The sequence below is a fragment of the Otolemur garnettii genome, unplaced genomic scaffold (genome assembly GCF_000181295.1).
Source record: "Otolemur garnettii isolate 467f Iridium unplaced genomic scaffold, OtoGar3 scaffold00037, whole genome shotgun sequence".
Taxonomy (NCBI): domain Eukaryota; kingdom Metazoa; phylum Chordata; class Mammalia; order Primates; family Galagidae; genus Otolemur; species Otolemur garnettii.
Genome location: NW_003852432.1, coordinates 1,688,319 through 1,709,138, shown reverse-complemented (window position 1 = coordinate 1,709,138; position 20,820 = coordinate 1,688,319). Strand labels below are relative to the sequence as shown.

Genomic DNA, 20,820 nt, shown 5'->3' with positions numbered 1-20,820 from the left:
CTGATTAGCATAGTGGTTGCTCATGGTTGGGGTTACTGTGGCAATTTCTTAAAATAAGACAACATGAAGTTTGCCACATTGATTGATTCTTCCTTATACTAATGATTTCTCTGTAGCATGCAATACTGTTTGATGGCATTTGACTCACAGTAGAATTTCTTTCAAAATTGGACTCAATCCTCTCAACATGTACTGCTGCTTTATCAACTAAGTTTTTGAAATATTCTAAATCCTTTGTTGTCGTGTCAACAATGTTCATAGCACCTTCACCAGGAGTAGATTTCATCTCAAGAAACCACTTCATCCATAAGAAGCAACTCCCTCCTTGTTAAAGTTTTATCATGAGATTATGGAAACTGAGTCACATCTTCAGGCTTTAAGTCTAGTTCTCTTCCTATTTCCACCTCATCTGCAGTTCCCTCCTCCGCTGAAGTCTTGAACCCCTCAAAGTCATGCATGAGGGTAAGAATCCACTTCCTCAAAACTCCTATTAGGTTGATTCTTTGACCTCCTCCTGTGAACCACAAATGTTCTGGAGTAGCACTGTTCATCTCCTTTAAGGCATCTAAAATGGTAAATCCTTTCCAGAAGGTTTTTAATTACTTTGCTCAGATCCATCAGAGAAATCACTTTCAATGGCAGCTATAGCCTTACAAAATAAATTTCTTAAGTAATAAGACTTGAAAGTTGAAATTATTCCTCCATCCAGGGGCTGCAGAATGAATATTATGTTAACAGGTATGAAAACAATATTAATCCCCTGTGTGTCACCATCGGATCTCTTGGTAATGAAACACATTGTCAATGAACAGAAATATTTTGAAAGAAATATTTTTTTTCTAAGCAGTAGGTCTCAACAGTAGGCTTAAATTATTCCATAAACCATGATGTAAATGGATGACTGTCATCCAGATTTTGTTATTCTCTTTTCTAGAGTGCAGGCAGGATAGATTTAGCATTTTTCTCAAGGTACCTAGGATTTTCAGGATGATAAATGAACATTGGCTTCAATTTAAAGTCACTAGCTGCATTAGCCCCTAACAAGAGAGTCTACCTGTCTTACGAAGCTTTGAAGCAAGGCATTGGCTTCTGCTGTCTAGGTAGGAAAGTCCTAGGTGGCATCTTCTTCCAATAGAAGGCTGTTTTGTCCACATTGAAAATCTATGGTTTAGTGCAGCACTTTTCACCAATGATCTTAGCTAGATCTTCTGGATAACTTGCTGCAGCTTCTACATCAGCACTTGCTGCTTCACCTTGTACTTTTATGTTATAGTGATGGCTGCTTTCCTTAAATATCATGAACTGACCTCTGCTACCTTCAGACATTTCTTCTGAAGCTTCCTCATCTCTCTCGGCCTTCATGGACTTGAAGAGAGCTAGGAGTTCTTCCTCTAGGTTAAGTTTTGGCTTAAGGACATGTTGTCAAGGACTGGTTTGATCTATCCAGACCACTAACAGCAATAAGCCTATTTCTCTTTCTTATCATTCATATGTTCCCTGCAGTAGTGGTATTTGTTTCCCTCAAGAGCTTTTTCTTTGCATTGACAACTTGGCTAACTGGGGTAAGAGGCCTAGCTTTTGGCCTATCTTGGCTTTCAATCTGCCTTCTTCACCAAGCTTAATTATTTCTAGCTTTTGATTTATTTTTTTTTAAAGATAAAACACATAATTTATTATTATTTTGTATTAAATCATAAGTTTATACATTGATGCATTTGGGGTTCAGGGTACTGCTTCAATATACAATGTGAAATGCTTGCATTGAACTAAGTAACACATCCATTACAATTATACTCATTTCTTAGTAGTTTTGAAATGTGCCATTGCATCATGCACATTATGTGACTCTTACTTGAACACTGAGAGGCCACTGTAGGGTTATTAATTGGCTTAATTTCATTTGTCTCAGGGAATAGGGAGGCTAGAGGAGCAAGAGAGGAAAAGTGGGAACAGACATTTGGTGGTATAATCAGAATACATGCAACATTAAAAAAAGATACATGCAACATTTATCAATTAAGTTCACAATTTTATATGGTGTAAGTCATGGCATCTCCAAAATAATTATAATAGTAACAGTAAAGATACCAGGACAGATTTAATAATAATGAAAAAGTTTTGAAATAATGCAAGAATGAATGAAATGTGATACAGAGACATGCAGTGAGCACATGCTATTAGAAAACTTGTGCAGATAGACTTGCCACAAACCTTTAATTTATAAAAAACACAATATAATGAGGTATGCCTGTATAATGATAACAAAGTGATGTTATCAAATCCTATTAAGACTTTCCTTCCTGGCCCGAGGCTTTGAGCTTGAGGTTTCTTTCCCTTTGTTGATAAAGGAGATTAACAATGATTAAAGAGAAAATGACCAAAATGAAACTTTCTCCTGGATGCAACCAGAATTAAACGGGAGTTGAAAAGAAAATCATTTTCTAACTTTTGACTCTGTATTATTTAAAGCAGCATCCACATTGCCTCCTAAAGTGTTCTCAAATACAGTGATGCTTGTCCCCCACTTTAAAAAAAGAAATTGCCCCATATTATAATAAATGCTTGGTTTTTAAATCCATTGAGAAGAGAAGGCTGAAACCTGAACATGACAGAGATTCAGTTTGGGTGGAGGAAAATGAGCTCATATTGTTCCCAAGAGATAGAAAAGAACTTTAAAAAAAAATTAATCCAATAGGTGAAGGTTGAGAATACCAGAGACTAGGGAATCTTCTTTCCTAGACAGCATTAAGAACAAGCCAAGATGTGCAGAGTGTACATTCTTCAGAGAGATAGGAACTTAGAGGTTGTTTAATACAGAATCTCTTCCTCAGAACCCCATAAATTCATTAACAGTTGTCTCCCCTTATCTGCAGGGAATTCATTACATGACCTGCAGCAGATGCTGACACCAGTGGTACCAAATGCGTTACATATATATACACGACATTCCTAAACATACATACCTATGATAAGTGTGATTTATAAATTAGGGGCAGTAAGATACTAACAATAATAGCTAATAATAAAGTAGAACAGTTATAACAATATGCTAGCATCACTACTAATGTACTTTGGGACCATTATTAAGTTAAATAGGTATTGCTTGAATACAAGCACTGCAATACCGTGATAGCTGATCCAATAACTGGGACTATGGCTACTCAAGTGACTAGCAGGCGGGTAGCAAAATATGAGGATGTGAGATTTCATTACTACTCAGAATGACATGCAATTTAAAACTTATGGATTGTTTTAATACCATAATAAATAATACCAGAAAAAACATTTCTGGTATTTTCCATTTAATATTTCAGACTGCTGTTGGCCACAGGTAACTAAAACCCAGAAAGCTAAACCATGGATAAGGGAGACTATTATACACACTCAGATGCCTGGGCATATTACAAGCATGTGCACAGACACAGACACACAGTCTTATGCCAGGTTCCCACAAGTGGCCAGGCATGGGGCCTCCGCTGAGTAGTTCCTTCTGTTGCCAACATCACTCCTGTCACCAAAGTGCATGGCTTATTCTAAGGCTGTGATGTCTTATTTTTGTCGCCCCCATAAAACCTCAACTATGTCCCTAGACAGTTCTGCCCAGCAAGGCCTCTACCCTGAAATAAAGAAGGCAGAGCACAAGCTGAGTAAGTTCCAATACCCTTGAGGTTTCATTCTACAGCCCTGTGGTCCCATGGAACTTTCTTCATTGATTAGAAAGGCTGCATAGTTCTAACCATCCAAGTCAGCCATGAGCTGCCACATGTAAACTGTTGAGCATTTGAACTGTGGCTAGTGTGGTCAGTGAGGAGCTGAATTGTTCATTTTGTTTAATTGTAATTACATTTAAATAGACACAGGTGATTGGTGGCTGCTTGTTGAACAGCACAGCTCAAGAGTATTTGATAATCAAGAGACCTCCTGAAGAACATCCAGGTCAGTACCTGTCCCCAGATGGGAGTAGTCAAACATGCCATCACTCCCCACTCCCATCCCTTTTTCCATCATCATTACCTATTTCCCCCTGCCTCTCAAAAGGAAAAGAATTTGGAAGGATGAGCCCATGCTCCTTTCTGAATATTCCCTTCTTCACCTCCTTTCCCCCATTCTGCCTTTTCCCTGAATCCCAAGACTTCCCAGGAGGGGCCTAGAGCTTTCTCTGCAGGAAGACGGAATTGAGAAGATTTGGAACTCACTGCCAAGAAGAACCAAGAGACCCTATGACCCTGGAGCATGTTTTAGTGGAAAAGCAGAATATGAAAAAAAATTATTTATTTACTGCTATGACAAAAATTACATATGCAATTAGGGAATTGACATCTATTTTTCTTAGATTAAGGAATCAAAGCAAATTTTCTTAGCTGTAGATAGGGTATTGTGGTTAGGTAAGAAAAAAATCCTTATTTTTAGTGACACATGCTGGAAGACTTGGGAACAAAGTGCCATGATACATTAGTGTGTGTTTGTGCACAGGCACATATGTGTGGGCACATGAGCACCCAAACACCAAGACAGATAGATACAAGCATGGATACATGTATGAGTACATAGATGCATTAATATGTAGATGAACACATCGATTAGATACATATACATATTGATTAGACAATAGGTATAGATAGATGATGGGACAACTGTATATATATATATATATATATATTGACACATAGTCTCAAGCTGTCACCCTGGGTAGAGTGCCATAACGTCACAGCTCACAGCAACCTCTAATTCCTGGGCTTAAGCGATCCTCTTGCCTCAGCCTCCCAAGTAGCTGGGACTATAGGCACCTACCACAACATCTCGCTATTTTTTGGTAGTAGTTGTCATTGTTGTTTGACAGGCCTGGGCTGGATTTGAACCTGGCAGCTCTGTTGTGTGTGGTTGGTGCCTTAGCCACTTGAGTACAGGCACAGAGCCAACTGTTTATAATTGTCAAATACAGGGGTGGGCATAGGGGTGCTCGTGGGGAGAACATGATGGATGACAAGAACCACTGCTAATAAACAATTTTTTTTTTTTTAGACAGGAGCCTCAAGCTGTCCCCCTGGGTAGAGTGCTATGGCATCACAGCTCACAGCAACCTCCCACTCCTGGGCTCAAGCAAGTCTCCTGCCTCAGCCTCCCAAGTAGCTGGGACCACAGGCACCCACCACAATGCCCGGCTATTTTTTGGTTGCAGCCGTCATTGTTTGGCGGGCCCGGGCTGGATTCAAACCCACCACCTTAGGTGTATGTGGCTGGCACCTTAGCCACTTGAGCCACAGGCGCTGAGCCATAAACAATGTTATTACTGCAGTGTAAACGCCTCTTAAGGTCAATGTGAGATCCAGGTGGGTGCTGCTTCACCAGCCCCTTCAATCAGGTGGCAGGGTCAGGCAAGGTCCACACACATGAAGGGGAGACCACCGGAAGGAGGAAGCAGCATACTGCACTGGTGGTATTAGATGCTCCCTACTCCATCTCCTTCCCAGGCAGGGCCTCTTGCCTCATCCCAGGTCTTACAGTAGCAGGGAGCCAGGCCTGAACAGGGCCTGAGGGGCACCAAAGCTGGTGAGGAAGGACGAGGACAATAAAGTAGTGCTGAGTCTTGGGAACTCAGCTGTGGGGAAAAGTATCCTGCAAGGACAAGGAGAAGGGAGTTTGGCTTACCATTCCTGCCCCACCCCTCAAAGTGACTTTAGGGGAAGGGCTGAGACCTCAGTTGCCTACCCTGGATGTGCACACTTGAATCCCACTTCTACCCCACTTTACCCACTGTTCCCATCAGTTCTGCTACAGATTCAAGGGGGTACTAGTCTCCCCGACTTTGTGGGCCATACAAGGAATGAGGAGAACTGTATCAAGGTTGATTTGATGATCCCAACTGGAGATCCATGCCCTCTGGAGGTCAAGGAGTCCCCACAGTTCCCCCTCATACCTTTCAGGATTGAGGCCTGGCCTGAGTTCTTACCCCAACAAGGTTTGAGTCCGACTTGGGGTGGAGTGTCACTCAGAAACCTGTCTGGTGCTATTGCCCAGCATAGCTGACAGCAGGAGGGATCCAGTAATTCCAGGGCAGGCAGAGCTGCTGTGGGCACACTGCCAGGGGCCTGCTAGAAACAGTGAGAGGAGGCCCTCAGTTGCTAGTGATGGCTCCTCTTCAGAAGTCGTGGGACCACCCTGGCCGTATCCTGCACAACTCCAGAGGGCACCATTCACATAGACTATGTGGATGGCATTTTCTAGAAATGTGCATGGTGGGGTCCAGGGAATCATGGATCCTAGCTTAAGCCTTCCCTAGAAATGCAAGAGGCAGCAAGCCCTCCTTCTCCTCTGGAGTACCTGTGCAGAGATGATCCCTGAGGAAAACTTCGGTACAGTCAGACCCTGGGTAGCACCTGTAAGGTGAAGGTGGCTCTGCTCAGAGGGAGGATTTGGTGGGGTGGGGGGTGCGGGGGGGACAGCAGGAAGGCAGTGAAAGATAAGGAGGTTCTAGGAAGGGCAGCAATTTCTGGCAGGGTTGGGAGGAGATGGATGTTACAGCCCTAAACAGTCCTCCACAAGGCAGGGCCTTGGGGAACAGGGAAGGAGAACTGAATCCCAGGGTTGGCGCTGGGAATAGGGCAGCCCTTAAGAACAGGCACTGTGTGTGCCCAGCATCCGGCCCAGAGCCTGGCTGGTGGAATGTGCTGTGTAAGTGTGGGATGGATGCACGAGCAGAGAAGTCACCTGGCAGTTGCATTTCCCACTTAAGCTTCTCTTGCCGGCGCCATTTGGCTCTTCTGTTGGAAAACCAGACCTGAGGGGAGGACGAGAACAACACCGCTGTGCTTTCTCCGCCCAGCACCTGCTTTCACCATGTGCCTGTCTCAGAACATGGCCCTTCCTCAGCCCTCGCCTCCTTCCTCCACACTTTAACCCATGCTCTCCAGCTCCTTCCTCAACTCAGAGGTCTGGGGTGGGAAGGAGAGGAGAGCAATATGCAGAAAGGGAGTAAGGACAGTCTCATCTCTGATTTTTTTCCATACAACTTTGTTTCCACCTTCTTTTTCCTTTTGTCTTTTAGATAGAGTCTCACTATGTTGCCTTTGGTAGAGTGCAGTGGCATCACAGCTCACAGCAACCTCTTAAGCAGTTCTTGGGCTTAAGCGATTCTCTTGCCTCAGTCTCCTGAGTAGCTTTTTCCATCTTCTTGCCTCCTCTCCACCTCATTGGAACCTGAATCCCTGGCCAGCACAGACTCCTCCTTGTAGTTTGTGCACACTGTGCTGCAGGGCTCACTCACCCTCACTGTGTCCTCTGGCAGAGAGGTGGCAGCAGCCAGCTTTCCACGGACCACGGAATCAGGATACTGCCCACGCTGGAACTCTGCAGAGATCAGGGCTCATGTAAAGGGCACAAGGGACAAGTTTTCCCTGGCCCTGCTCCCCCCCGCCACACCCTAAACTGCCTTCCTCCCCAGGCAGGTCTACCCACGGTCTGCACCTCCCGCCTTCAGGCTGCTCTCTCCATGTCACCCCAAGCACCCTCTGATCTGCCATCTGCCCCAGCCCAGCACCTTTCTCCAGTGCCTCTGCTTGGCCAGGGGAGAATATAGTCCGATTCCGGTGGCCAGTCCCTGGGTGGGGACCCCGGGGAGCCTCAGAGCCACTTTGGGGATTGGGAGGAGCCAGAGCCAAAACAGCTGTAAAGGAGAACAATGGCTGATGGAAGTTTGTGACCATGATTCCTCTGATCAGATGGGGTCATTTAGTGCCTATGCCTGTGCCGGGGGACAACATGGGTGCAAGAGCACAGCTGAGCTGGTTGGAGTGTTCACAGTCACTTGGAGATGGCCATAAGGGTTCTTGGTGAGAAATGCACTCAATGCCTTGGTGGGGTCCACTCTTAGCATTCGATGGGGAAACAGCAGCAGGATTGATCCAGGTTCGTGTGATCCCAAAGAATATGAAGGATGTGCACGAGGCAGAGGAAGGATTTGAAATACACAGTTCTGCCTCTTCTTTAGCAGAACCTGGGGAGTTGGGGACCTGGGTTCAGTTTCAGTCCCTGCTATCAACAAGCTGGTGACCTTGAGTAAGTCATTTCACTTCTCTGAGCCTCAGTTTTCTACTGAGGGAGGGAATTAGACTCCCTGTCTGTGCCCCCCTTATTGGGTTGTTATGAGGGTGGTCCAAGAAAGAATGAGAACTGTAAAACGCTAAAGATTTGGCTCTGAGGATCCTTGGGGGCAACTCCAAGACCCACCTGGTGACCTGAGCTGTGCCCAGGGCAGTCCCTGGTCCTCCTGTAGTGTCCTCAGGACTCGGTTGATGGAAGAGACCTGAGACATCAGGGTGTTGAGTGGGAGGATGGAGCACAGACCCAGAGTTGCCTCCTGAGAGCATTCACCCCAATATCATTTCTTCCCTTCTGTCTCCACCCACATATTGTTCCCAAGGACAGCCCCTTTTCTCTCCCATGCTTGCATCTTCTCTCTGCCACCACTTTTTAGAAGAGAAACTTATGGGTCAGAAGGGCCCAGGAACCTTTCCCCCCAACCTGGCATGCCCACATTGCCAAGTTAGAAGGGCTTCTATTCTTCCCAGAGAGCCTGCTTGCCAGCCCCAGTGCAGGGGGGATACTTACACTAGGAGTCTTGTCCTGGGTGCAAACCCCTTCAGCACGAAGCTGGTGTTGGATCTCCCAGGCAAAGAGGGCTGGGCACTCACCCTTCAGCTGGGCAATTCGAGCCACCACAGGGGGTGTAGCCAGACGGGGCTTGCTTCCCCCTATACCTTTGGGCTCCAAGACACCTGTGCGGTAGTAACGCCCTAGGATCTTGCTCACACAGCCATTAGATACCTGAGTCAGGTGAAAAGCAGGGATGAGTGAGTCTGAATGGGCAGAAGAGTGAGTGTCTCTGGAACAAAAGGTGGTTACAAGGCAAAGTGAGACTTACTAGACCATGCCATGAAGTTCAGAGTCTAGCCTCACTTTTGAGAGCCTGAAGCTCCCCTACCCAACCTCCAAAAGGATCTTCTAGGGAAGTAACACAAGCCCCACAAGCCCCAAAAGCCCTGAGTCTGCAGCAGCCCCAGCCTCTTGCCTTCAGAGAAGCCTTTTCTCTCTGCTCATTAAGGCCCTAGCACACTACCTTAAGACTCCGTGAGATGTCACAGGGCCGCATCCCGCTGACTGCCAGCTGCACAATCTGCTGCCGGGTGTCCAAAGGCAGGGGTCGACCATTCACAAAGAGTCCCCCCAGCTGATTCATGCTGCTAATCCCTGGGCATGAGAAAGAGACATCCACACCCCAGCTCTCCCCACTGCCCCACCCACCTGTACAGAGTGTCACTCAGGCCTCTCCAGCCTGGCTTCCTACTATAGTGAAAGTCCTCCCTCAGGAGGATGCCCCCTCTTCCACTTCTAGGCTCTCAAAACATGCCACTGTTTTTGGATGCTGGCTCCTGAGTGACTCTCCTGATCTAGGGGAATCGGGGTGGAGTAGGGAGGAAGTGACTGGAGAAAGCTTCGCCAGAACTTTGGCCAATGGCAGATAAAACCATGTTGATGGAAGCAAAGCCTTGAGATGGTCCCATCTCCAGAGTCCCCATGCTTACCTTCCTGCTGCATGCTCCAGGCTGACCCTCCACAGAGGGATAAGCTGACTGGGAAGACTGCGAAGGTAAGTCTCTTCTAGGAGCTTCTTTTCTTGTTTAGGGGCAAGGTCTGCAATAATAGGAGGTTATTTGGATTTTCCCTTGCTTGGAATGGTCTTGAGATGTAATATTTTGTGGTAGATGGTCAAGTCTCTAAAATTGGCCAGGAAGTTGGCCCAAATTAGAAAATTAGGATTCCTTTTACTTAAACCCTGATGCAATGAACTGAAACATGACAGGTGGCTAAGGACTGGATCTTTCTGGATATACTGACAAGAGGCTGGGAGGACTGGAAGGGTTTTCATTTCCCACATATGCATTACAAAAAGTCAGGAAAGTGGAAAGGGGTAATGTTCCCGAAGGCTCAAGCTTTCCCTTTCCAAATGAGCAACTGCTGTCTCTGACCATTCAGAATCCTTCTCTGCCCTGGCTGACACATGTGAACCAGGAACCCTGGAGTCTCCAAGTTCAGGGCTCCACCTTCACTCTCACACAGTCTTGGATTATGTTCTCCAAACCACCAGCTGGATGTGTCATACAGAACACTTCAGAGAAAGGGCTTGTTCCTGTGCGTTATACTTTTCAGGAAGCTCTGGAGAATCATGGGGCTCAGCTCTGTTCCCCCAGGCTTGGGGCTCTGATCCCTCCCACTGGAGGTAGAGATAAAGAAGCCTGAAGTACTGGCTTCTAGAAAACACATCTCTGGGCGTTTCTAACAGGCTGGGGTTGTTGATTCCTGTTAACTTTGAAGAGTTCTAGATCTCATAGTGAAGCTTCAGTTTTAGAGACCACCTTTCTTGCATCCACACCCATTTATTCAAATTTATTGAAAGCACACTGAAGGGAGGAAATGGGAAGTCAGAAAGGACTGTCTGTGACCCATCATGAGTACAAGAGAATCTCTGATCAGCAAGGGACACAGGTCACGGGCCCCCATGTCTTTCCTGATTCCATCAGAAATTAATGGGAGTTGAAGCCACCTCCTTTCATGCCTGGAATGCTGGCAGGGCTGGAGGGAACAGCTTATGCATAGAACCTTTCCTGTAATAAGCATGACATCTTGGTTCAGTTAATTCATTTTCAATTTTTTACCAAATAAAGTATTAAGCATCAGCTTACTGCAGGTTGTTTAGAATGAAGGGAATAAAAAGAAAAGGAGCAAGGTCTTTGGTCTCTAAGAGATGACAGGGCACTCCAGGAAAGGAGACTAGCACAGGCACACAAGAATGAATTCCGGGGAGTATGGAATCCAAAGCCTGCTTTCAAATATCAGTAGCTATTTAAAAATTAGCTTTTACTCACTCTTTTCTAGGCAGGTAGAGACACATTCCCCTTTAATCTCTCATCTTTCCAGAAAGTAGGGAAGAAAGGCAGAGGATTTGCCAAAGAGAAAATTGAGGCACAGATTGGGAGTCCCACTAGTTGGCCACTCAGAGTAAAACTCAAGGTTTAGAAGACAGTTTCTCACCAGGAGCTAAATTATCCAGCTCCTAATCCTCAGCTCTCTTTCTCTGCCCCTCACCCCTGCTCCATGTTTGTGTCATTGCCACCAAAACAAGGGAGTCGATCTGGGAATCCAAACGGCTGTGCCAGGGTAAGGAAAAGGAGCTCAGTATATGAGCCAAACCTTAAATCCCTGATAGGACTCGTCCTCTCAAGTGACCAGAACTCAAAGGAGCAGTGGGGATGCAAGTTCAATATCAAAACCTAAGTAATCTCCAAACCTAAAATCATCATGCTCCAACTCACAAAGAGAAATCCCATTTCCAATAGCCACCCACACATTCCCAACATTCATATTAACTTGTCTGAAAAAGTGACCAGTTCTGGAAAAAGGGGAAAGCAGGATGGAGGATGGAAAGAGCCGGAGGATGGGAAGCTGCAAAGACAGAGGGGAGAGAAGTTGGGCTTGGCCACACAAAGACATGGAGACAGCATGGGAAGCAGAGCAGACAATGAGCCTGCAGGTGAGCTACCTGTGTGGAGGCAATGAGGTGGGAGCATCAGTGGGAGATCTCAGTCTCCTGGGCTGGGCTCCTGAGACCCTGCAGTCTCCAGGGCTGCTGTGTCCTGGTCCTGGTAACAGCCTCCACTCTGCTCCTGCTTCAGTCCTGCCAGAGGGTCCAGAGCTACAGAAAGCCTGTGCTCTGGAACAGAGGGCAGCCTTCTGGGAGCAGCCAGTGATGTCACAGGCCATGAGCAAAGGAGAAAGGAGGAGGGAGGTGTGCATGGGCTGGCTGACACAGGCCCTGAGGCAGGGCAAACCACAGCCAATGACCCATTGTGTCCTTCTATGGGGAGTCCTCAGAGCTCGCTTTCTGTCCACCTTTCACCCTGAAGCAGGGACAGAACCATTCTCACACAGGGTCCCTGGGCCCAGAGAGCACCCACGCAGGGACCAGTACTCCTGAAGAGACAGGGGACATGGAAGATGGAGAACTTTAGACAATGATCAGAATGCTTTGAATGCACAGAAGCATAAAGGAGCCTTCCAGCACCACCACCAACACAACTGCCTAGTCAGAGCACACATGCTTGGGCTTTGGGGCCAACCTCTGGGTCACGTTGTGTATTACTACGAAAGGTGGATGGGTATGTAGACTGATAACTAAACACTGACTTACTTGGTACCTAAAACTCCAGAGAATGGGGGTAAATGGGGAAGATTATCATATAGCATCAGTTCTCCCCAGAGAGTATCCTCACCAATTCTCCAGTTGGCTCCTAGACTGAGGTGACCCCAGGGATGTGTTCTCTCTTTCTTGGAAACAAGGGGATGTGGACTTCAGAACACCGACATGGTAGTGGTGGTGGGAATGAGCCTCTGAGGGTAGTTAGACGGCATGTGGGGGGTTTATGAGGAGATGTGCAGTCTGCTTTTCCTTCTGCCTTCTCTAGATGCTATGAGGCTCTGATCCACTAGGGATCTGATGCTTTTAAACTCTAAGTTATTCATAGCACCCTTGTTCCTACAAAAGACACCACAGGTTATCTGGACCACTGGTGGGATGAGGGGCCCCAGTTGCTGGGTAGTGGTTCCTGGAGAGTGGGATGCTAGAAGTGAAACATGACCTCCAGCACATGGAAGCTTTGTTGCCAGCTCAGTCCTGGGCAGACCCCTGGTGGGGGGGTGCGTGAAGAAGCCAACATGGAAAGCCCTCTGCATCCCTTCCATATCTCAGACTCCATGAAAGTGCTGCAGAAGTCAGGCAGAAAGTAAGCAAGATTTAGGGCAATAAGACTAAACCCAGAAGTCAGAGGAGAGAAAACAAAATTCCACTGGTAAATGCTTTAGGTTTTGGGGGGAAGTGGGAGTGGGTGTTGTACCTTCGGCTCAATCCTAAGGTTGAGCCTCCCTTGTTCTCAAAAGCCAAACGTCCCACAAAAGTGGGTTTCCTACTTTATCCCGACACTTAACTCCCTTTCTTCCTCTTCCAGCCTCTTTAGGCAGGGCCAGAGCCCTGGGGTACAGGGAAGAGGGCAGCAGGTGATTTCAGCTCAGCAAGCGGAATAGCACATGTCCCTGGCCTGTAAAGCCCATTCCATCCCAGGGCAGCTGGGGACTCCTGGTCATTCTGCTTAGCCATGCCTGGGTGAGAGCAGGTCCCCAGCAGGGCCCTTGGTGGTCCTGTTCTTAGCCCCCTTTGCCTGGCGCATCCCTCCCCCATGTATCTGCCCCTGCATCTGGGGGCTCAAGGCTCATGTTCTGATCAGCTGTTCCCATAGACAGCTGCCTGAAGGCAGAGATAGGGGTGCTGGGGGAGGGGGGGAGAAGGGACAAGCCCTGGCAGATGGTGGTGGCAGTGATTTCCCCCATAAACTACCCTCTCCCTCCGCCTTTATGACGACATGCTCTCAGGTCTGAACAAACAGAGGCTTTCGACCCAGAGGTGATGAAGGGAGGGAAAAGGGGGGAATGGACCTGGCAGGGGGGCCTAGAGAGCCCAAAGGCTCAGCCACTCAGCCCTCTGCCCAGCGCGCCAGACTGTTTGAGGAGCAAATATCTGCCTTCACTGTCTGACTCTCTCAACCACCCCCACCGGGTCTAGGGCTAATTGTCCCTCATTAGCTGGGCCCAGGCCCCAGGCTGCCGCCAGCCCCCGCCATCTGCTCACAATTATACATTAACTCATAGGTCTTGTCACCCGCCAACCAGGCTGTGCGCCCCTCTCCGGGGCCAGCCGTGGCCATTCCAGCCTGTCCCTCGCCCTGATGCAGAGCGCTGAGCGCTGGTTTCTTCTTCCCTTGGGAGCCCCCGGTATAAAGGCCCACGGCTGTGGAAAAAGTCCTGTCCTCAGGAGAGGTGGCTGGAGTTCCCCTGACTTCCTCACGGTGCCAGAAGGCGAGCCAAGCTCGTGCGTAAAACTGGAGAGGACAGGGCGCGGTCAGCGCAGGGACCCGCTGTCTTTGATCTGATACCTCGACATAGGCTCTTAGCACCCACCGGGGGAGGTAACACCAGCTCCAGGCTGCTTCCACCCTTTTCTATGGAGCCTTTTGGTAGGCTGCGAGGTCCTGTTCCCCTTTCTTCTCAGTAGAAAGCCCCATCCCATCCCTCAGCTATCCAGAGCGCACGCGCTACCTGTCCAAAAACCATTCTCCGGCATCTGGCACCTCCCACTTCACATTCAAAGCGGTTTTCTTGCTACAAAAACATGGGTATTCCATAGATATTCCTGAGCTTGGGACCTTCACGCTAATGTTGAACACACTCCACTCCAAGCTTTATGCAGTTATCCTGTTGTCCCTGCCCAGACTCTGCTCTAACATCAAACTCTCTTCCCCTGCAAATCCCGGCGGTTTTCAGCTCTGCTTCTGGGAAGCTGGCAACTGGCTCCCTCCCTCTAAACGCCTGTGGGGAGGTAGGAAGAGCACACCCTGCCAACCGTGCCTTTGAACTGGGCACAAAAAAACCCACTTTCCTCCCTTTTTCTCACCGTAAGCCCCTAACCTCTGCGCTCAATCCTGCCTCCAGTTTCTCGCTAAACTAAGGTGAGTCCGGGGAGGTGGTGAGTCACACACTCCTAGACTAACTCCCAGCAGGGCTGGGCATTTCAGGGGATAGAACCAAGGACTTAAGGAGGCCAGGAAATGAAGCCCATGGGGATGTAAAGGACAGCCTGTGATAAACCCAGCACAGGATTACCAGGACAGGCAGGCACTGTGAGCCCCCACCACGGTGGATGGACCAGGGCAGTCAAATGACACTCCACCAGCCACGCTTGGAGAGTGCCTCCTTGGGTCTGTGTGAGCACCAACACCGACAATGCGGGGAAGGTTTTCAGAACACCTGGGAACTGGAAACTGGAAACCTGAAGTTCAGACCGTTCCCTACGAACTGCCGGCTCTGCGCGCTCAGAAGCTTTCCTCAGTACTTAGCGCCAAAGCATCTCAGGAAGCAGATAGCCAGTTGTCTGTTTTTTAAATAAATTTTATTTTAATTAGCTTTATTATTTAAGATAATTGTAGATTTACAGAGAAATTTCAGCATCAGCTAGTTCTCACCGCACCCCACACTGTTTCATTTACAGTAATAACATTTTACATTGGTATGGTACATTTGTTATAATTAATAAACTCCTATTAACGTTATTATTACATAGAGTCCATACTTTGTCCAGATTTTCTCAGTTTTCCCCGAATGTCATTTTTCTGTTCCAGAATCCCTTCCAGGAGACTATGTTCCATTAATCATGTCTTGGGTTCTTCCTGGCTGTGACAGTTTCTTGTTGTTTTGTTTGGTGACTTGGACAGTTTTAAAGAGTCAGGTTTGCATAGAATATCCCTTGATTGGGATCTGTCTAATGCTTTCGTCATGATTAGACTGGGCTTATCGATTTGGGGGAAGAAGACCAAAGAGATAAAGTATCACTTGTATTGCATCATATGGAGGGTCCATACCGTGAAAATGATTTATCACTGTTGATGCTGACCTTGAATACCTGGCTGAGGTAGTGTTTGTCAGATTTGTCCAAACAGTAGTTTTGTGGAGAAAGTCATCATGTATAATTCACATTTAAGGAGTAAGGAGTCATGCTCCACTTACTTGAGACTCAAGTATCTACATAAATCCTTTGCATTTCTTTTGCTGGGGAAATTTGTCTCTTCTCTTTTATTCATTCATTCATTAGCTCATTCAATAATTTATTTATATTAGCATGGGCTTATTTTATTTATAAGGAAGGATATTTGGGGGGTATTATAATCCAATCGACTACTTTATTTTGTTGTCAAATTGTTTCAGCTTGGCCATTGGAAACTCAGTTGGCTCCTGTGTCCTTTGACATGTTTCCATTATTGTGGGGTATGGTTGGTTGGTTGATTGTTTCCAACCTTTCCTAACTTTCTGACACTACCAGATGCTCCAAGTTCATCTTGTGTATTTCCTGCCCCAGTTTTATTATCAGCCATTTCTCTAGGGTTCCCTGGGTTCCTTTTATTGAAAAATGGCATAAGAAACCAGCATCTGGATACTACCTCATTGCTATGGGGGTGTCAGTGCTTCTTAGTTCTTACAGCTGACAGGACAAAGAAATATGTGTATATGTGTCTATCCTAGCCTGTGTGTATACATGTATCTATAAATATTTCTGTATGTAACCATTTGTACCTATATTAGACTAAACACAAATTTATACTGATGTCCCCAGAGCTAATCCATTATTATATGGATAATTCTAGTTTCCTTTCTGCTTAAAACTCCCACTCCAACAGTAAGAAACCTGAATCCCTAATCCACCATCTATTTATTTAATTGTTCAGCTCTAGTACAATTATAGCATCAGAATTGTTAACACTAACCCTCATAGGAAAAATCTTTACCACCTAGGGTATAATGCTCATGTACAATTTCTTTCCCCTTTCATCTTACAGGCTCCACTCATTCCCAAAGTTACTTAAATCAACACCTTTACGCTACCCCCTGCAGTGGAGGTAGTTTCATATATGATAATACAGTTTGATTATTTTGTCACATTCTGCATTCTATCTTGGAATGCCCCTGACCTCTTACATGATTTTTTTAATTTGCATACATTAAGGTTCACTCTTTGCATTCTAAAATTCTATAGGTTTTAACAAATGCATAGTGTTATGTATCCACAATTACAGTATCATACAGAATACAGTAGAACCTCTGTAGGTTGACCACCTGAGGGACTATAACAAACTGGTTAATATATGGAGGTAGTCAACATGAGGAACTAGGCCTACTGTACTGATATGTACATGTGGTGTATGTCTGGTCTATGAAAATTAGCTCAACTTTAGGAGGTGGTCAATGCAGGGAGGTAGTCAACTACGGAGGTTCTAGTGTAGTTTCATCACCCTAAGAAATCCTGGTGCTTTACCTATTCAACAACCCTCCTATGCTTCCCAAACACCTGGAGAAGATGGTTTTACCTTCTGCAAAATGTCATATAAGGGAATCATAGAGTACATAGCCTTTTCAGGTTCGCTTCTTTCTCTTTGAGATTCATCCATGTATATTCAAGCCTTGATAGTTCATTTCTTTTTATTGCTGAATAATATTTTATTGTACAAATGTACCAGTTAGTTTATTCATGTATTGAAAGGCATTGAAGGACATTTTGGGTGCTTCCAAGTTTGGGCTATAAACATTTATGTTCAGGTTTTATTTAGACATAAGTTTTCAACTCATTTGGGTAAATACTAAGGAGCACAATTACTGGATTATATGCCGAGAGTATGTTGGCATACTTGGTAAGAAACTGTCAGGCGGTGCCTATGGTTCAATGAGTAGGGCAGCAGCCCCATATACCAAGGGTGGCAGGTTCAAACCCGGCCCCAGCCAAACAGCAACAAAAAATAGCCAGGCCTTATGGCGGGCGCCTGTATTCCCACCTACTCAGGAGGCTGAGGCAAGAGAACTGCCTAAGCCCAAGAGCTGGAGGTTGCTGTGAGCTGTGATCCTACGGCACTCTACCAAGGGCAACAAATGAGACTCTGTCTCTAAATAAAAAAGAAAAAGAAAGAAAGAAAAAGAAGAAGGAACTATCTGTCTTCCAAAGTTATGGTACCACTTTGCATTCCTAGCAACAATAGTTGCTTGCATCTTTGCCTCAATTTTTATATGTCAGCTTTTCTATCAGGTATATAGTAGAATCTCATTGTTATTTTAATTTGCAATTCCCTAGTAACAAATAATTTGAGTTTTTGTGTTTTGTTTTGTTTTTTTGCAGTTTTTGGCCAGGGCTGGGTTTGAACCTGCCACCTTCGGCATATGGGGCTGGCATCCTACTCCTTTGAGCCACAGGTGCTGCCCTAATTTCAGTATTTTTTCATATGCTTACTTGATTTTTGTATATATTCTTTGGTGAAGTGTCTGATTAGAGCTTTTGCCCATTTTAAAAAGTTGGATTGCTCAGTTTTTAATCATTGGGTTTTTTAAGTGATTAATTGATTTAAAAGATTTGGAATCTCACTATGTTGCCCAGGCTGGTCTCAAACTCCTGGGTTCAAGCAATCCTCCTGCGTCATCTTTCCAAGACCTGGCTTATTGTTGAGTTTTAAGGGCTCTTTGTATATTCTGGATACAAATCCTTTATCAGATACCTGTTTTGCAAATATTTTCTTTTTTTTTAAAGTAAATTTATTTCAGGTTAATGTGAGTGTATAAACAACAAGTTCAAAATATTTGATTTTGTTAGGTAGAGTCCCTCTTGTGGTTATGTCCCATAAACAAAAGGTGTGCCAAACACCATCACCCCCTGCCCATTCAGTGAGACCACCCAACCCCCCCTTTCCTTCTCCCCCCAACTTGAATTGAAATGAGTTATTCTCCTATGTGGGCATGCATTAGACCATCTACTGGCTTCATATTAGTATTGAGTACATTGGATAATCACTTTTCCATTCTTGTGATTCCTTACCAAGAGGAATGTTTCAACTCCATCCAGGATATTACAAAAGATGTGAAGTCACCATCTTTTTATGGCTGAATAGTATTCCATGGTGTGCATGTACCACAATTTGTTAATCCATTCCTGAGTTGAGGGGAATTTAGTCTTAGAGACTGTAAATTGAGCTGCAATAAATAACCTAGTGTAATGCAAATATTTTCTTTAAGTCTGTAGTTTGTCTTTTGATGTTTTTAAGTGTCTTTTGCAGAGATGAAACATTTCATTTTAATAAAATCCCATTGTCAATTTTTTATTTATTATGTTTTGGTTTGTATCTAAAAGCTTGTCACCAGATCCTAGGTCTCCTAGATTTTCTTCTATGTTCTTTCCTAGAGTTTTGTAGTTTTGTGTTTTACATTTAGGTTTATGATCCATTTTGAGGTAATTTTATAAAATGTGTAAGATCTGTATCTAGGTTCATTTTTTATTTCAAAAGAGTATCCTTTTTCCATTGAATTGCCTTTATTCCTTTATCATAGATTAATTGGCTATATTTATGTGGATCAATTTCTGGGTACTCAATTTTGTTCCTTTGTTCTGTAAGTCTATTCTTTCATCAACAGAATACTGTCTTGAATATGTAGCTTTACAAGTCTTGAAATTGGGTAAAGTGAGTTCCCCAACTTTACTCTTCTTCAATATTGTGTTGGCTAATCCACGTCTTTGCCTTTTCATATAAACTCTAGAATCAGTTTGTCAATATCTATAAAATACCTTGTTGGGATTTTGATCAAGATTTCATTGACTCTATAGGCCAAGTTGGGAAGAATCAACATTTTAACAATATTGAGTTGTACAAATCTATGAACATGGACTATTTCTTTATCTAGATTTTCTTCGATTTCTTTCATCAGAGTTTTATAGTTTTCCCCCATATGAAGCCTTAAGTATTTTGATAGATTTATACTTTACTTAACTTTTTTTGTACTTTGTTTTAGTAAATAGTATCAGCTTTAAATTTCCCATTCCAACTGTTTCTTGCTAGTATAAAAGAAGGCAATTGCCTTTGGCAAATTAACTTTGTATCCTGAAAATTTGTTGTACCCACTTATTAACCCAGGTTTCTTTGATTGATTCTCTGGGATTTTACACACAAAACAATCATGTATTCTGTAAGCAAAGATAATTTTATTTATTCCTTCCCAATTTATATGTCTTTTATTTCCTTTTCTTGTCTTATTGTACCAGTTAGTATTTTGAATGTGATGTTGAATAGTAGTGCTGAGAGAGAACATCCTTGCCTTGTTCCCTATCTTGAGTAAGTATTCACCACTAATTATGATGCTAGTTGTAGGCATTTTTTTTTTAATCTTCTGGATATTCTATTCAGCTTTATTCTCTATTTCCACGTAGCCACTACCCTTGCAGACTTATAATTATGTTTTAATACATTTTAATAGGTGAAAGAGCTAGTCCCCCTTTCATTATTCTTTATTTAGAATTCTTTATTTGTCCTGCTTAAGTTTATTTTTCAGTTGAGCATTAGTATTAATTTAACAAGTTAAAATTATTTTGATATATATTAATTTAGAAAGATTAACATCTTTATAATATCAGGACTCCCTATCCAAGGCAGTATGTATTTTCTTTTTTGAGACAGAGTGTCATTTTGTCACCCTTGGTAGAAGCTTTGGCGTCACAGTTCACAGCAACCTCCAATTCTTGGGTTCAAGCATTCCTCTTGCCTCAGCCTCCTGAGTAGCTGGAACTACAGGCACCTGCCACAACACCTGGCTATTTTTTAGAGATGGGGTCTTGCTCTTGCTCAGACTGGTCTTGAACTTGTTAGCTCAAGTGATCCACCCACTTCAGCCTCCCAGAGTGCAATATGTACTTTTTAACATACTTTATCTTTAGAGCAGTTTTAAGTTCACAGCAAAATTGAGAGGTCCCATGTCCCCAAACACACATAGTCTCCTGCATTATGAATAGCTCCCACCACCAGAGTGATACATTTGTTACAATTGATGGACTTAGGATTTTTGTACATTTTCTTTATGGAGTAGAAGAAGTTCTCCCTTCCCTCGTAGTTTGCTGACAGTTTTTATCATGAGCTGGTGTTGGATTTTACTAAATACTACTTCTACATAAATTGATATGGTTATGTGATTTCTTCTTATATAGCTTGTTGACATGGTGGGTTATAATGAATGACTTCTAAATATTTTGAACCAGTTTAGTATGCCTGGAATAAATCCCACTTGTTTGTGTTTTATATTATGATACTATGATATATAATACTTTTTGTAAGTTGTGGATTCAATTTGCTAATATCTTGT

The 20,820-nt window shown here is 44.5% G+C and overlaps 1 protein-coding gene across 1 annotated transcript; it reads right to left on the bottom strand.

The window, feature by feature from the left end:
• Window positions 1-5,440: 5,440 nt before the first annotated feature.
• On the bottom strand, window positions 5,441-9,594 carry PAX4 (paired box 4). Its single transcript, XM_023513205.1, has 10 exons — window positions 9,582-9,594; window positions 9,116-9,246; window positions 8,608-8,823; window positions 8,227-8,302; window positions 7,538-7,663; window positions 7,265-7,347; window positions 6,709-6,778; window positions 6,322-6,377; window positions 5,951-6,092; window positions 5,441-5,616 (listed from the first exon to the last, which is right to left on the bottom strand). Exons 1-10 carry the CDS (start codon window positions 9,592-9,594, stop codon window positions 5,441-5,443), a joined length of 1,089 nt encoding a protein of 362 aa, XP_023368973.1.
• Window positions 9,595-20,820: the final 11,226 nt, after the last annotated feature.